An 11,967-nucleotide genomic window follows, 5' to 3' on the forward strand; every position below is an offset into this window, starting at 1 on the left:
AAGATTTTTCATTTGGAAAGTAAAATATTTTAAATTTCTTTTCTGCAGAAATTTAACTTATTTCAATTTATTTTCCCCAGAGTTGTAGGAAAAATAAAGAATGATGAAGTTAATATTTTTGATTTTCCCTTTCTCCAGAAAGTTTTGTAAGATGTTTTTTTTTAATTTTTTTTTTTATCCAGAATTATTTATTTTTAAAATTACGCCCACCATAGTCTTCTTGGATATAAGGCGTCTTGTAGTCCAATACAACACTGAAGTAGCTCCAGAAGGTGAGAGGGCACAAAAGTCATAGGAAAAAATGTCAAGAAGAGAGGGGCAATCAAATAGATGCTCCCCAGTCATAGGCGAAGTGTACAGAGCACACAAAGAGGTGAATTGACCAGGTTAATTTTAAATAGATGGACCTGCCAGTAGTCATGTCCAGTTATTATTCTAAGGCAAGCAACTCCCTCGGCTCTGGGATCATCCAGAATTATATGCTTTTTGGGTTTATCCACTTGTATTTTATTCAATTTTTTTTTTGTGGAAGCACGTTTCTATTACTTTAAATTAGTAACTTATATATCTGCTAATAAAAGTATCCTGCAGAAAGCCAGAAAAAATTTTGCCACAGTGTTAATAATTGTATTGTAAATTGGTAATTTTAAATTTCAATAAATAATATTCATAAGAAATATAAAATCTAAATTTTTCAGTGTTTAATGAGGAAAATAGGGCTTCCATATTTCATGGAGAAAAGGAAAAACCTGGAATTTGCACTGAATTATATTTTGACTCTGAAAAGCTGGGAATATTCCGGGAAAGTATATATATATATATATATATATATATATACCCAGAAAATTCTTACATCATTCCTGGAAAATTACCCGTCTTAGAATTGTCAGTAATCTATTATTGAGAGATTCAATTTAATTAATTTTAACATCTATTAAGATTGTTTGTTGGTAGAAATCCCACATTTTAGGGAAACTTTTTGATGTTTCCATTCTCATTCACTGATAATTTCTTGCTCACAAAATCTAATACTTGAACTAAAAAATATAAAAAAAAATCAGTTTTCATTGCATGGTATATATAATAAATGGTCTGGATTTACACTGAAATTTTCATGAAATTCCTGGAGTCTAAGAAGAAAAAAAAATTCTGAAACTAAGTGAAAACCAGGAGAAAATAGTTTTAAAAACAATTTTACTGATCCTGATTTTTCAATTATCCAAATCCAGTCTTGTTTCAATCACTTTGTATAATCCAATATTTACTGTGCATATTTTTCTTGCTCAATTACAAAAAAATGTAAAGTATTCAATCTTAGAACATATTATTGTTAAAGATAGAAAAAGAATTTTAATTATTTTTGTTTTCCTTTGTTTATGCCAGGTCATTCATCTGCTTCTGGTAGTTCATTATCAACTGGAAGCTATCACAAGCCCTCTTTAATTTTAGGCAGTAGTTTAAGCTCTTCAGTGCAAACTATCTCTGAACCTGATCGACTGTTGGATAATCAAAGCTCTCACCAAACTACTCAAGACAGTTCTTCAACAATTCATAATCCTCTTTCTGCTGAAGAATTTGAACAGATACTGGATAGTGTGTGGCCTGATCTGGATGAAATTGCTTCTTCTACTAATTTAACTGCTAATGATACTTCTGAAAGCGACGAATCTTCTTCATCCTCAATCATTTCAATTCATGAGGTACTAAAAAATACTCCTTCTTTTGAGAAGAGCAAACCATCTTCACCTATATTGGAGGAAGGTAATTACTCAACTTGTTAAAAATTTAATCAAAAGTTATTTATTTTGCTGCATATTTTGTTTCAGTATTACAAGTCTTTTTCAGTATTACATTTACTACTTGGTACTACTTTTTTTTTTTTTTTTTTTTTTTTTTTTTTTTTTTTAGTATCAACCTATAAATGAAATAAGATGAAAACTATTATAACCCCTTTTTTAAAAATCAAATCATCACAATTTTAGACTTTTTTTATTTTTAGAGATCATATTTTTCAAACATTAAAATTTTGATATTTTTTCATCATTGGATTTTTAAAAAAAATTTATCTCCTAAACTTTAAAAATGTGCAGTTTGTTATAGAAATTTTAGTCTGCAACCCACAAACACTATGGTTCTATTTTTCATTTGTAGTTTCTTAACAAAAAATTTATTTAACTTTTCAAACAGTGTTTTCTAAAGAGTTCTTGTGCTTGCAAATTCCTTTTATTTCCATAGAAATGCATAATGTTTAGACTTTATGTTATAAAATTGTCCTAAACTTATAATTAAAATCTTTTGCTAAATAGCAAGAATTCTCATTTGTAAAATTTTTTTCGTTTTTTGTATCTACTTAGGAGATTTTTCTATTTACTTCAGGAGATATATTGCAAAAATAAATTATTCCATTTTATAAGAGCTAAAAATATGTTAATTTTTTTAATTGGCAGGCCTTATTATCTATTGAAGATATAACATTACCATTTTGCAAATATTTTTTTCCTCTTCTCATTGTACAAAATGTTAAAACAAATTGAGAATAATAGTTTTCAAAACTATTTGGCATACTGTAATGGAGAAATAATATCAAAAATTTTTTCAATTTGAATTTATAAATTACTTTATTAAGACTTAGTGAATTTTCTTTTTACAGTTTCCAATGATATTCCTCCACTTATCACACTTGATAGCAGTCCAAAGGATAGTGAAGTAAGTTTTAATTTCCTCATACGTTGAACATTTTCTGTTCCCCATTATACACTATATTGTCTCTGGTGTGCTTTTTTCTGTGAAAAGAGTATCCTTTTTGAGATTTTTATTAAATTTGGAACCATACAGTCAATTTGCAATTAAATCTTAGTTTTCAGCCATTTTTATGCTATTCTACTAAAAAATTCTAATTAGAATGTATTATAATCCAAAAGTCAGATTGCTAATAATGTAATGCCTGAAATACTAAACCTTCATTTTGCACATAATCATTAGTTTAATCATCAGCATGTAAAGGATATGAAACATGGGGAAAAAAGAAAATATTATAATTGAGTTTAGTATAATTGCTTAAAGGAACTGTGTTTTAACGATTACCTGTTGCCAGAAAAGGTAAATTGCCTTCTCTATTAATTTTTGAGTAATAAAATTTAACGTTGGAGTGCTCCGAAGTGGAAATTAGGTTTGCAAATTACTGCCATATTGCAACGCAGGCTTTATTGTAATTTATTGATACACGCTTTAGGATTTTTTATAGAAAAAATTGTGTCTTTACATTTTCATATATTGGTTAGGAATAATTAAGTTATTAACAAGAAGAACGCTCACAATAGTTCTACTTTTGGAAGCATATAACCATACAGAAAGGAATTTTCAAACTGAAATATCAATTACTGTGAATACAGTTTTAGTAGATAACCGGGGATAAAACTTTCTATATCAACAAAATCAGGCATTAAACAAAACAAAAATTATACTTTAATGTTATGGTATGTACCATTTATACTGTATCCAAATATTTTTACTTAAGTTAATGATTTTTATTTAAAAAAAAGTGTTTTAAATCATGCCAACCCTGGTATTTACCATTATTTTATTTTTAGGTTCTGTTACATTGATTTCTCTTTAAATCAGATTTGCAATGTTCTGAATTTGTGGTACTGTGTACTATTTATAATTTATACTATTTCTTTTTTATTATGTGGTATACTTGAAAATTATGTTTTATATTAATAGGACCTTAATTGGGTAATTTTAGAAATTTATCAGTATAGTGTGTATTAAAATTTTAAAATAAATCTATTCAACTAAAAAGAAATTATGATTTCCTTATCTGTTATCTATTACAGAATTTATTTATTTTAAAATAGAAATTAACTCTTTTCTGCTTATAATTAAGAGTCAATGCATAATATTCATTTTATTTTTTCAGTTGGAGAAGTTAAAAGCCAAACAAGAAGTTGAAAATGTTAAAGAAGATTTTAAAAAACTCATAGAAGATGAGTTAATCTGTAATATTTGCACAGAGGTTTTGATAAAGGTATTAGTTTATTTTTTAAATAAAAGTTAAGATACGTAATATGAGGTTCCATTCATTGTTATTTGAAGAAAAACTGAATGTCTTCTTGATAATCTTGAATGAATTCTTGATAAGTTGAAGGGTTTTTTTTTTTTTTTTTTTAAGAAGCTTATTTTAATCAAATGTAAAGTTTAAAAAAAGCTACACATTTTTTGTCACTCTTCACAGCTCTACAACAAAATGTAATGCGTGAATTACAAAAATTTTTCTAAGTCAATAATGTAATTACCAGTGTTTAGAGTTATATTTCAATACCTTTTTTAAATTTTAAATGAATATAGTTTAAATTTTTAAGGAAAAAATTTATAAATCTTATTACTAAAAGCTTGATAAAAAATAATAAATTTTCATTTAGACTTTTTTTTGTAATGTGTGTTAGCAGGAAATGAATGTTTTTCAGAAAATCCATGACAAATGCAAGAAAGTTCTGATTACAAATTTAATATTTCAAAATTAGTTCGTAAAAATGAATTTTATTTGACTTAAAAATATTTATTGAAAAATTCTCGAAGCATAACAAACAAAATTAGTTTTGTTTTCAAGACTTTATTTCCTGTTTAATCAACATACGAAAAATAACTGACTTCATTTCTAAAAATCGGAGATCAAAAATTAAAATGGTTTTGAAAAGCTACTGAAATCAAATTTGGGTGGTAAAGCCTCGGGTGGTAAAGCCTTCTCTCAATTACGTAAACCTGGCTCTAATCTTAGCAGTGGCTAGTTAATTCGAATTTTGCCCACCACAGTGCTGATATAAAATATCCTCAGTGGTAGAAATATCATTGGTCCTTGCAGTCAGTTTAGCCCTGTGAGGTTTTGGTGATGGTTTTCCTCATGTAACCCAAATGCCCTTTAGTTCCATTAAAATGGTCCCCCACAAAATCTGGATTGAGTTTAAAATTACAAGGCTACAGAGATGAACATTGGTAGTCGTAAACTCAATCGGTTCGGCTGTTCAACAGTTATAAAATAAAATATAATTAATAAAAGTAACTTTTTGGCAAAATTGCCCGTTTTTACCCAATTGAATAACTTGAGTTATCTCTAAGTAACTAGTTGTGATGAATATTATATAAGCAATAATATTTTGATTTATATATAAAAATAACATCAGAGAATCTTAATTTGTTAATTCCAAAATCTCTTACATTTGATCATCATTTAAATACCTATTATGTTCAAGAAAAGATTTTAATGATATAATTAGTCACAAAAATAAATCCTTTGTTTTGATGCAATGCTGAGAAGGGACTGAGGGTACTAATGAGGGGTTATACTTAGGCAATTCATTACAAACTTTTCAAGTATTTATCTTTAAAAAAAATGTTTATGTGTAAAGTGTCCATTTATTGGTGTTATTTTTGCCTTCCTTCCTTAGCCAATAACCTTGGGATGCTCTCACACATTCTGTAAATTTTGTATTTCTGAATGGAAAGAAAAGAAAAGGCAGTGTCCAATGTGTCGAGCAAGTATTAAGACTGAAACACCTTGTCTATTTTTGGACAATTTTATAAGCAAAGCTGTGGAGCAATTAGATCCAGCTAGTGTTGAAAAAAGATTAGAAATAATAAAATTGCGAGAAGAAGAACAAAGTATGTTCATTTTTAATATTTTTATCTATTGTTCTTAAGTGTTCAAGATTTCTAAACTCTTAAAAGTTTTCCTGATTTCTATTGTACAATTATAGTATGCTTTTGAAAACCATGAAAATTATAAAATATTATGTATGTCATTATAACAAGCAAATATTATTGAGGTGCTATTTATATTAAATGCTGGTTAGCCATTCCTAAAAAAATCTTTGTTTTGGATATTTGAAATATTAATGGAACAAATAATTCATCAAGATTTTCTCTTTCTTGAAATGTATAATTATATTTTTTATATTTTTAGTTTTCACAAAATAAATATTTACTGAAGAGAGACAAACTGACCCTATATTTTATGTTTTTTTTTTATTATTATTATAATTTAAGTTATTTTGTAGTTAAGTCTTTCATTGTTTTAGTTATGGGGGTTAATTACATTAAGAAAAGTAGAAAAAAATTCTAAGTTTCATTTTTGAAAGAAAAAAAAATAATTAGATTCTTTGGGTAGAGATCTTATTTTAGTCTTGTACAAGATTTATTTTGTCGATTGCTATTTGAAATTTTTGTGACATTAATTGAGGGTTTTTAATTGAAACTGATTGATTTTGAAATAGAAGGCTCAGAAAACAGTCGACTAACCTTTGATAGCCTGCCTTTTAACAACAAATAAATAAAAAATTAAAGAAACCAACACTATAAAATAAAAAAAATTTTATTGATTTTTTTTAGTTTTAAATTGCACTAATTGTAAGCTTGGGAATAATAAATTGAAAGGCTGCATCAAGGATCAATCTTTATTTCCTACTGTCATTGTTTAAACTTTATAGCTAAATTACTCAAATGTTTCTTAAAACCGTAATTTGTTCGGTTTTTTTGTGTCCGGTTTGTTTTGTTTTTTTTTAAATTTCATTTCTAAAATTTTGCGATTGAAATAATATCCATTTTTCAATAAATACATTAAATGTCCCTGCCATATAATATTTGCTTTGCTCTACGTTTAACTTAATATCTTAGAGATATATACTTAATTAAACAGTGGCCAAGCACTCTGAGATTATGAAAAACCTAGAATTCTCAGGGAAATTTACCTTTGACTTCGAAAGATTTTGTGATCAGCAATTTAAGTTTTGTTTTTCAAATTTATTTCAATGAATTATGATGTTGTATTCAAGCATGCAATTGTCTCGTAACTCTTACATTGTAATGTTACAAGACATATATTTTAGTAATTATCCTGCGACTCTTTCATTTATTGTTATCAATTACATTTTAATAAATAACTCAATGTTACTTTTTTACATAACTCAAAGTAACAATTGTTTTTCTTAATCTTATAACATTTAAGTAATAAATTTAATTGAAAAACAGTTCTCTAAACATATTTTATGTGAAAATTGCTGACCTTTTCTAATTGGTAATTTAAAAATTTAGTTTTGGTTAAAAAATGGCCATCCTGTTAAAATTTAAAAAATAAATATAATTTTTATGATTTTGGTCATACCATTAATTATCAAGTAGATTTTATAATTAATAATTATAAAATCTACTTCCTTTATTTAATAAAATATTAGCTTCAGTAAAGTTTAGATGTTCTATACATTTAAATTGTGTATGATTTAGAGGTCCTAGGATTTGATGAGCTAAAGTCAAATAATGTCACAAAATTAAAACTGAAAGCAATGTGTGATCGAATAGGATCAATTTTCACTCTACTAATAGCGCAATGTGGCATTTGTGCTACTAATAATTAAGAAATAAAATCATAGATTTTTTATAAAACTTGTATGTTTAACGGTAGAAAGTTCCAGATCCTGAAAGCACTTTTTTCTATTTTAGAAAAGAAAATACATAAGCCACCTGTACAGCCACACCAACCTTCAAACGTGCCTCAATTTACACCTCTAAATTTGTACCCTTTTCCAACCTACAGTTCTGCCCAGCTACGTCCAAATACAATTTCTGAATTGTCAATACTGAACAGAAATTCAGCCATAATGCGAAGACATTTAATGGCGGACCAACTTTCAAGCATGCATCAACGGCATTCAAACTTACCTCATCTTTCTTCAAATGTACCTCATCAAGCTTCAAACATGCCTCATCAATCTTCAAACGTACCTAGCTTTATTCGGCTAGCTCAAAACCTAGTTGACATACCTTCAAGTGCTTCTCAAAGATCAAGCATACCTCTGCAAACTTCAAGCATACCTCAGCGATCTTCCAACATACCTCCACAATATACAAACCTACTTCATCAACCAAACCCTTTTAATGGGCCAACGAATGGATTTTTCTACTAGAAATGAATAACTTTTTTAACTCTTATTATACTTTTAAAAGACGTTATATGCTTTTTTTTAATTGTCAATGATTTATTTTTTTAATGTTATCTAAGATGTTAATAGTTACAGTTGTGTGGATAACCAAGATCTTACTGAGTATTCTTCATAAACTTATTTTTTAGAATGTGAATTTACTTATGAAACTTTTTTATAATAAACAGATAAAAGTTGTGTTTAACATTTGTAGTATGTTTCAATATTTTTAGATTTTTTTTTATTTTTATTCAGGGTTGTTACTAAACAAGAATAATCTAGAAAATACAGGGAAATTAAAAATCATCTGAAAATAACTCAGAATTTTTCCTTACAAACTGGAAATTTTATTTCTTTGCAACTTTTAAAGTATGGCAATCTCTCAAAGAACAATTTGGGGAATATTTAAAGATAATATTTGAGCTGTTTTGTATTTCTTTCAATTTTCCAGCAATTGAAGCTAGTGTAGTTAACCTACTCAAGGTTCTTGCTGTCCAAAAAAAGTGCTAATATTTTTTCCCTACTTTTTTAGGGCCTAAAAAGTGCTAAAATTTCTTCTGAGTGCTAAATATTTTTTATTTTGGGGTTTTGAAAAATTTTTTGAGCGATCGGATTCCTTAAATCGGTTTCCTTAAATTCTGTTGCCTTCAGCTCTCCTGCTGCCTCAATCTTTTTAGAAGATTCTTGGGCTTTGGGGAAAGAAGTTCTTTCTTCTGAGATTTTATGGGCTTTAAAAGTTGTAGAGAGCTACTACTCCTACAATTCTTCCAAAGACACTGGAAAATTATTTAGTACAATGTTTCCAGACAGTTTTGCCTGCTGAACCATGGAAAATTTGTTTTTTAAAATTATTTTATTGTATCATTCTAATTGTGACAGTTGTTTCAAACATGCAAAACAATTTGATATTTAAATGCAAAAAAATTGTTGCTTAAAGTTAGCTAAAACTGCTACTGCTTTTTATTCCTCTTTGTGCAATCGCAATTTTGATTGTTTGAATGTTAAAATCTCAACTCTGTGCTGGGTTATGCATGTTACAACAATAACCTGATTGTAGCAGATTTTGTACTATTAAATCCTGCATTCAACGAAACTAAACCAATTTTAAACCAACAGATTATATTGCCAGTCAAAATTTTAACCTGACACATATAAAAAAAATATTACTATTTCACATTTGAGGAATATAACTTAGATTAATATTTTGAAATAAGATTATCTAGGTCAGGGGTGGCGAACCTTTATACACCAACGTGCCATTTTCTCTAAAAAAAAAACTGCTTAATGAGGTAATAGACGTGCATTTAAAGAATTTTGACTTCGTGATTATTGAGAAAATAATAATAGTAAATATTATCAACTCAAAACTCCTTATTTATATTGAAAAAATACATTGTGCAATATCTGTTATACGCGTAATTCAACTTTCAAGTAACATTAGTGTGACTTCTGTTGATGCAGATTAGATGACAAATAACTTATATTAGGTTGTAATATGTTAGTTTAAGCAGGACTGTTAATTTTTTTTAGCTAGTTATTTATTGTTAGCTTGTTTTTTATGGTTATTAATTGTTTTTTTAGCATTAATTTTTAGTTTTTTTTTTGTTAATATTTATTTTTTGTGAATTTTAATTTAATTGTTACACGTGCCTCACAGTGTAACAACAATTGTGATCGGTGGAGTGCCCAAAATATTGTGTCAAGTGCCATAAATGGCACGCGTGCCATTGGTTCGCCATCCCTGATCTAGGTTATTCATTCATGAATCTGTATTTCATTGATTCATATAAGATGAGTGATCTGCACAAGTTATAACAAAACTCTTTATAACAGAAAAATATATATTTAATAATAATGAAGAAGAATATGTTAGTATCTGACTATTAATACTTAACTGCACTGAGCGCCATCTGTGAGAAGTATTAGAAATACTCTTAATAAACTTATTTTCCCTGTGATTATTTCTCCTTAGCAATTCATAGAAAAATTTTAATTTACTGGGATAAACGAGGCTATTTTAACCATGTGTGTCTACTATGAAGTTCATATAGCACCTTTTTCATTTGCATAAGTCCTGTTAATTTTAAGAGTTAATGATGTTTCTGTTTTTAAGAAAAATAAACTTAACCAGCTCCAGCTTTGTCCTAAGCAAAAAGTCAGTATTTCAATAATATTAGTGAAGATACTGCGGTGTTTTCACTACAATATCCAACTTATCAGTTTAAAGATTTAGTGAAAACTTTAAGAAATGGCAATCTTTATTTGTTTTGGAGAATAATTTAGAATATGAACTAATTGTAAGTAATACTATTAAGGAAGATAAAGATATGAGCAGTTACTTGATAAACATCACTGTCATAAAAGGAGATGTAATCAATATATATGATTTAAGAAATTGTGCTAAGGTAGAAAAACCGCGAAGTTTAAAATTTCCCACGTAATCGTTAAATATCAAAAACATTTGATTTTTCACAATATGTCTTCATCTACTAGATAAATTAGTTTTAATGGATTTTTTTTCGTGCACTTACACTTTTTCAATTCTAAGAACGTTTTTGATTGTCCTAGGTTAGTTTTTTAAAAATTATCTTTAAAGCAAACGAGAAAATAAACAGTATTTTTTTTCCTTCAAATCAAAATTTTATTTTTCTGTTTTTTTTTTCTTTCTAAGTGAACCGCATAATTTTAAAAATTTGTCACTTAATTTTTAAAATAACTCCACGCAAAGAGCATTCATTACCAATAGATACAAAATTCGTTAATGTTATATTTACTACTATCATGTTTTTCCAGTTATTTTCACAAAAAATGGATTAAGATAATTTACAGACATTTCTAATTTGGTTTGGAAATTTGTTCAATTTAGTCAGAAAAACCAATTTAAAAATTTTCTTTAAAGATACTAAACAGTTTAGTTTTGAATTATCTTTAGATAAGTTGTAAATCAATCTATAAATTGCGAATTTTTTTGTAATTGTTTTAGCACTAATGATTATTAAATGAAATAAAATATAAATTTGTGCATAAATTGTTTTATTATAAATTTAAAAATTATGTGACTAGTAGTACGCTTAAAATGAAAGTAAAATTTCAGAAAACTCTCTACCCTATTTTGTTACTGTTTTTATATTGTTTACAGTATGACCTGCCTAGGTCGGGATAGCCTGGTTGGACTCTTGTTTGAGAAAACGGGAGTTCGAAGAATCCCTTTGTATTAAATGGTGATTGGTGCACGTTAAATCTGTCAGGGTCACAATATCCTCCTAGTTCCCATAAAAAATGAATACCTCTTGTGGTACTGATTTAAGAGTTCTCTTGTCTTCTGGATTGGGTTCAAAGTTGCGGAATTGAACATAGATGGCCGTTAACTCAAATTTGGGTCGACTGTTCAAGGATAAGGTTATAAAAAACGGTATGACCTGCCCACCATTTAGTTTGTAAATACATTTAGGCTTAGCTGAAAATAACATTCAAAACATGGCAAATCCTCATCCCTCATTTATAACGTGACATTAATTTCCTTTAATCGATTTATGGCTTACGACTTTTTAGAATAAATAAAATACAGAAAATTCTTATGAAGTGATAAAATCGCATGTAAATTTAGGTGAAATATCAATAATTAAGGCCCATGACTATAATATCAAGCATGTTCCCACTTTGTCTCGTAAATATGAGAGGAAAGATGCTTCAAGATTCCGTTCCGGTTTTAAACCTCTGACGCAAATGAGGCACCGGTATATTTCATAACCATAAATTATTAAACTGTTTAATATTTTATCGTAAATTAATACAAAATTTTAAAAAAATAATAATAAATTCTGCTTCAAAGGGTTAAAATTTTGTAGGATATTTTACTCAGTTAGCGATCTAAAAAAAAGACCAATTTTATTTTTTAACCGTCGTTTAACAGCTAACCGAAGCTTGAGTTTACGACTACCAGTGTTCAACTTCGTAGTCTTTTAATTTTGAACTCAATTCAGAAGACAAGGGAACT

At 27.7% G+C, this 11,967-nt stretch overlaps 1 protein-coding gene across 3 annotated transcripts in view; it reads left to right on the top strand.

Annotated features, from left to right (window-relative positions):
• LOC107450426 (uncharacterized) overlaps positions 1 to 8,175 on the top strand; it is a 32,404-nt gene extending 24,229 nt beyond the window's left edge. For 2 of the 3 annotated variants that reach the window (XM_087157215.1, XM_087157217.1), the window contains 5 exons: positions 1,384 to 1,761; positions 2,651 to 2,706; positions 3,920 to 4,027; positions 5,445 to 5,658; positions 7,492 to 8,175. In XM_087157215.1, the coding sequence (XP_087013341.1) occupies positions 1,384 to 1,761; positions 2,651 to 2,706; positions 3,920 to 4,027; positions 5,445 to 5,658; positions 7,492 to 7,955 (1,220 nt within the window). In that variant the 3' untranslated portion in view covers positions 7,956 to 8,175. The remainder of the gene's footprint in view (positions 1 to 1,383; positions 1,762 to 2,650; positions 2,707 to 3,919; positions 4,028 to 5,444; positions 5,659 to 7,491) is intronic. The other variant, XM_087157216.1, reaches the window with a different exon arrangement.
• The last annotated feature ends 3,792 nt before the right edge of the window (positions 8,176 to 11,967 follow it).

This window comes from Parasteatoda tepidariorum, chromosome 2 (assembly GCF_982258835.1).
Source record: "Parasteatoda tepidariorum strain Cologne lab strain chromosome 2, Ptep-v5.0, whole genome shotgun sequence".
Taxonomy (NCBI): Eukaryota; Metazoa; Arthropoda; class Arachnida; order Araneae; family Theridiidae; genus Parasteatoda; species Parasteatoda tepidariorum.